General features: G+C 42.4%; 1 protein-coding gene across 1 annotated transcript in view; it reads left to right on the top strand.

Moving 5' to 3' along the window:
* The window catches only part of RRAGC (Ras related GTP binding C), a 7,833-nt gene extending 3,864 nt beyond the window's left edge, over positions 1 to 3,969 (top strand). Inside the window, exons 4-6 of the mRNA XM_019547927.1 lie at positions 715 to 857; positions 1,107 to 1,255; positions 2,234 to 3,969. Coding sequence (XP_019403472.1) covers positions 715 to 857; positions 1,107 to 1,255; positions 2,234 to 2,385 — 444 coding nt within the window. The 3' untranslated portion in view covers positions 2,386 to 3,969. The remainder of the gene's footprint in view (positions 1 to 714; positions 858 to 1,106; positions 1,256 to 2,233) is intronic.
* Positions 3,970 to 5,602: the final 1,633 nt, after the last annotated feature.

Genomic DNA, 5,602 nt, shown 5'->3' with positions numbered 1-5,602 from the left:
TCCTGGTCACTCCTGGCGGTGCTCGGGGGAACAGGGACTCCCCCAATGTCTGCTGATCCCCCCTGACTAGTTTATAACGGGCCACAAGATTCCTTAGATTTCTTTGGCTAGTTGTAGTTTGTCATACAGAATTAAACTAAGACGTTTTGAATAAGCATTGGCCAATAAAAGTAGTTTCCATTATCTAAGTATTGTCACAAAAGTATTTGCCTTTCACCTTTTGCTACCCGTGTATTGATTATATTAATTAGCTTCATGGATACAAAAGCCAGTAAACTTGCTGCAGAAGAAAATTTTCTGAAGAAGATAAATGCCAAATGCAGCTCCCTGAAATATATCAATTTTTTTTCTTTATTAGAAATAGAATTGTGAACTGAGGGGCTGGATTTCAGAATATTGCCTTTTGGGTTTTATTTCTTCCATGTAGCTTTTTGTTTAATGACAAGTGAATTTTTTTTAAAACAAATGTTTTTGTCAGCCAGAATATGACATTGATGGTTATTAGCCAACAAGTTCCTAGACTGACACCAAATCCTTTTAGATGTATTATGACTCTAGCGACTGTGGAAACTGTTCAAATCTTGGGCCTTCTGATTAAGTTGTCTTGTTATTAAATATATGAAAATGTGTGAATTATAGATAAATTAGACTCTTCAATGTATGAATAGTTTAAGGACTTAACACATTTAATTCTTTTCTTTTTTTCTTTTGAAGAATTCAGGAATTGAAAAAGCTTTTCTCTTCGATGTTGTCAGCAAAATCTACATTGCAACAGACAGCTCCCCTGTGGATATGCAATCTTATGAGTTGTGCTGTGACATGATTGATGTAGTCATTGATGTTTCTTGTATATATGGGTAAGTGACTAACCTTCCTAGAACTGGTTTAGGGTAAAAGCTACAAAATGGTGTAGGTGAGCTACAAGTTCCATGCAAATATTGACTGCCTAAGCCAATGGCATAAGATTGTTGGGGACTACCAATCCTCCTGTTTGATCCTTCTAAAGGGGGAAGGATAGGCAGCTGGTTTAGCAACTGGATGGGGTCTTGGTAAGAAGTATGTGTGGTGTTCTTCTGCATGTGTATGTTGTGTCTCTCTCATTGTAGGTTAAAGGAAGACGGCAGTGGAAGTGCATATGATAAAGAGTCTATGGCAATTATCAAACTCAATAACACAACTGTCTTGTATTTAAAGGAAGTGACAAAATTTCTGGCCCTAGTCTGCATTCTTAGAGAAGAAAGCTTTGAGCGCAAGGGTAAGGACATTCTTGACTGGGCAAGCCCTGTTAGTATAAAGAACTACTTTTGCCTGTAAAATCTAACGTTCATGTATCAATTGGAGAAGCCTGCCAGTTAAAATGACTTGTAACTTGAGTGTTAAGACTTGTTTCCGCCTCATTCTCTTCTCAGTGTGCAGCTAACTACAAGTAAATTAGGCTGCTGTAATCTTTATCGTCCCTCTGAAGCGGGAATTGGATGGCCTGTTTTGGTCTGTCACTTGCCTCTTGCTTCTGCTGCAGCCTCATGAGTTGAAATAACACTGAACATCTCCATGCTTTTTCCATTAACTATGATTGAAATAGTGATGCAGTCACGTTCCATACATAGCAGTTATCTTTGTTTTAGTTTGGGCCTCTAATTTGTGGCTTACATCGGTACTGTTTTTAAATCTACTTGTAGTTCAAAAGCTGCGTTAGGGGTGGAGTTGCAGATACTTCTGGATGTTTTGCCTGCCTTTTCTGTTCTGTTTCATCTTCCTTCCTATCTAGTTGTCTCTTCAGTGGCATATGAGAACTCCTTAATTGTGGTAAAAAATCCGTTCCTGAAGCTTTTCCCTTAAATGGTGGTGGTAGCATTGTAGTTGTTCACCTGTGTCAGACCTATTTCTTTACAAGACTGCTTTGCATGTGACAATTTGCTGAGGCAGATTTTTGACTTGATCAGCAATGTCTAGCACAGTACCATGTATTCTGAATATGTGTGTTTTGCATTAAAGCAGTGAAACGACCTATATCAAAATAACAGGTAGAATGTGGCACTGTCTTCATTAAATATTCAACATAGTAATCTGCTTACGATTCTTGTTTTATGTGAAGTCTGTTCAGAAAACACTTAAAAGCAGAATTGCTCTTGAAAATATTCTTTACACTTTTTACTATATGGAATGTTTCTTGAATTTCCTTGGGCGCTTAAGGCATTGGACTGAGAAACTTCTTCTTTTCCTTCCCCCGTAGGTCTGATTGACTACAATTTCCATTGTTTCCGCAAAGCCATTCATGAGGTCTTTGAGGTGGGTGTTGCTTCCCACAGAACCTGCAACCATCAAGCAAGCACCCCAAACATGAAAGCAGTGACTCACAATGGCACACCTAGAAATGCAGTCTAGGGGGTACTAAAAACTGATTGGACAGACTTGCCAGCTCTTAAATCCAAAGTTTTTAACTTTGTGGAATGGGATAAAGAATGCAGTCTTTAAGTCTGGGGTGTTTATGTGTTCCACAAGAGAAGAGCAACATGAACTTTGGAACAGCAGCCTGTAACTGGTGTTGGACAACTGAAACTACTGTAAAAACACTTTTTGAGGCCAGTGGAGTTAGAATTGTCAACTCAAAACGAGCTTTATTCTGAGTGTGGTGGCTTTTCCTGTTCAGAATCCTGCTTTAACGGTTTGGATACGACTGGGAGATCCCTCCCTTTCAGTCAGAGCTTACAGATGATTGAGTTGTCATATGAAACATTGAACAGCCAGGCACTCAGTTTCCACTTTTAATTGATTATCCTGTAAAATATCCATTTTTTGCTTGAGTTTAACGTTTTGGCTTGCAGAGAAGGTGGTGATATTGACCCTGTTGTGGAAACACCAAAAAAATTCATGCTTTTGCTTTATAAAGGCCTGTGGCCTTACAACTTCACCGAAAGCCAAATCATTCCATGAAATTCCTTTGCCTCCACTCAAGTTGCTCAGCAGGGTATCGTGAAATTTGTTAAATGAATTCAGGATAGAGCTCTACTGCTTTTATGGCTTTAGGTTCATTTGAAGGATTTTGCTGAGGCTTCATTTTGAGAAAATTCTGTGTTTTGGTGTTGGGCAACGTTTCTCACCAGGTCTCCTTATTTGGTGGGGTGGGGGAATAACAAAACAAACTACATTTATATTGGTTTTTATCAAAGTAGAATGTCTTCAACTTTCAAAGGAATTAGTGTCTCTTACCAATAGGGTTATGTAATTGTTAATGTTTAGGAAGTTGTTAAATAGATTAATTTAGCAGGACATTGACAGAAGTTTAAACACTTCCAGGTACTTTTGAAGGGAAAAAAGTGACCAAATTCTTCACCTTGTGATAGTGATGGGAATCTATGCTGACTTTTTATGGGATCATTCTCTTCCAGAGTCAGTGAGGTGCAAGGGGCACAGTAACTGTAGCAGGGATAAATTAGTTTTCAATAAAGACATAGAGCATACACAAGAGAAAACACAAAATGCCGTGAACTGTTTGTTTAATCTTCTTTGAGAGTTTTCAGTACTGATCCCTCTTGGCAAACAGCTTATGATTCGGTTTGCCCTCGTGTTGTTAAAATTGAGTATCTTTGATCTCTTGAACATTTTTCCATAGTATGAGTCAATATCTGAATTGTTTTAATCTAATTTATTGGTAATATTACTTCATATTGTGCATCAGTCCTGTAAAGAGCAGTAAGCGAATTGCTGTTCCATTCAGATCTTTCCTCTTGCTACTCAATGCTTGTATGTTCAAAAGCCACTGGACCAGTTGAGTACACAAGTGCCACTGTAAAATGTTTATATATAAAAAATCTATATACGTAAGTGTGCCTTGAGTGATTTCTGTTGATGGTGATTTGAGTGTCTGAGGCCTGCTGTATGAAGGAGAGAGAATGTCCTGCATTATAGAACCCTCTCCCTTTTAAACTGCATTAAAAATACATTTTCTCTAGAGAACATTTCATAGTGCATGTGCAGTGCAATTTATCTTTCCAAAGATGTTGCAATGAATATAGGGCCTGCTCCACTCTAGTGCAGCCCTTAACAAGGTTTTAATTATGTGACCTAGTATGCCTTTTGGTGCTATTTAGACAATACCATGGTCTCTTTTTTATGAGACTGGTTAATCTGTAAGATCATCTTTGAAAGAGGTGGCGAGCTAACAAAACAATTGGTGGGGAGTGGGGGGTTGTGCGTGTGTGTATTCTTTGTAACCTAACCTGCAGGGGAGACGAGAAAGCAACACACGCTTCTTCCTGCTGATCTCTGTACATGGCTAAGGTGGGACAAAGTGGGGGCATTTGTGTGAGCCTACTTTCCCTTTAAGTTGGCAGGTGTAAGAAGACGGGCATCCCTGGCTACAGGAATTGTCATATAAGCGTTTTATGGCTAGCCACCTTTGCCCAGACCAGAGAGACCAGATACGCACTTGCAGCTGTGTGGTTCAGAGGCAGCTTTTGGGACAAATCCCAGGAGATTGAACTTGTGCTTCTGGAGCCCTAGTGTGATGCTTTAACTGCAGTCCCTGGGTCTTTTCCTCCCTTCCATGTCACTCTCTTCTTGCTTGGAACGGTATTGGAAGGAAGGCTTCTTATCCTACCAAACTGGGTGCTTGTCACATTGCCCTGCTTGGGCAGGAAGGGAACTGAAGGCAGCCAGTGTTGCAGTGCACTGCCCTGCCTGGGCTTCTCCAGCCAGCCAGCCGTGAAAGAAAGGGACTAGTTTTAGTTGTCTCTGTAAAAGCAAAGGGGAAGGGGGGAGTATCTGACTCAGGGGAGCCAGGTGGAGAGGAGATGGCAGTGCCTGCACCCTGGGGGGGAGCTTCCTTCCCCATGCCCTGTGCTCCCCCCTGGCTGGCACTAGGTGGTGCTGTTGCCCTGTGCCGGCCGCGCTGTGAGGGCTGTGCGGGGCCAGTTCAAGGTGCATTGGACGTCTGGGTTTGCAAAGGCAGGGCCGGTGCAGTGCAGTGGGGCCAGGCCAAGAGCGAACCCCTGCAGCACTCCTGGCCTGTTTCCTGGAGGTGCAGTTCCCAGAACCCTGGGGGGCCAGCAGAGCCTTTGCTGGGGTAATTGCAAATGTTTCACCCCCACACTGCAAGTAGGACTCGCCAGGGTTAAGGGATGAGCTCTTTGCAGCAGGTGCCGTGCTTGAAGGTGGTTTTGTAGTCTCAAAATGGGCAAACAACAAGCTGGTATTAGGCAGGCTTCAAGCCTGGAAGGGTTGAGAACTGGCCTGGGGCATCCTGGCTGCAGCGTCACTCTTGCGCCAAGGTGCTTGGGGGACTTCTGTCATTGGGCCTGCTGTAGGCAGGTGGACTGAGAAAAGTGGTTGCCTCAGCAGGAGGAAAAAAAGACTTTCCTGTCTAAGCCATTTTAGAAAGAGTGATCCTGCCCTAAGCAGGAGGCTGGATTTGGCCCTGGCAGCCTGATGTGTTGGGGATTCTGGTCTGACTCCCTCTTGTCTGAATCTTCCCAGATATTCATAAGAACATAAGAATTGCCATTTACTGGGTCAGACCCTAGGTCCAGCTAGCCCAGCTCCTGCGTCGTGTGACAGCAGGGAGCAAATGCTGAAAGGGAACTGGGTCTGACCAGGGTTTTTT

The sequence above is a fragment of the Crocodylus porosus genome, unplaced genomic scaffold, assembly GCF_001723895.1.
Source record: "Crocodylus porosus isolate Cpor-Errol unplaced genomic scaffold, CroPor_comp1, whole genome shotgun sequence".
NCBI classification, from domain to species: domain Eukaryota; kingdom Metazoa; phylum Chordata; order Crocodylia; family Crocodylidae; genus Crocodylus; species Crocodylus porosus.
This window is presented reverse-complemented; position numbering and strand designations above follow the sequence as displayed.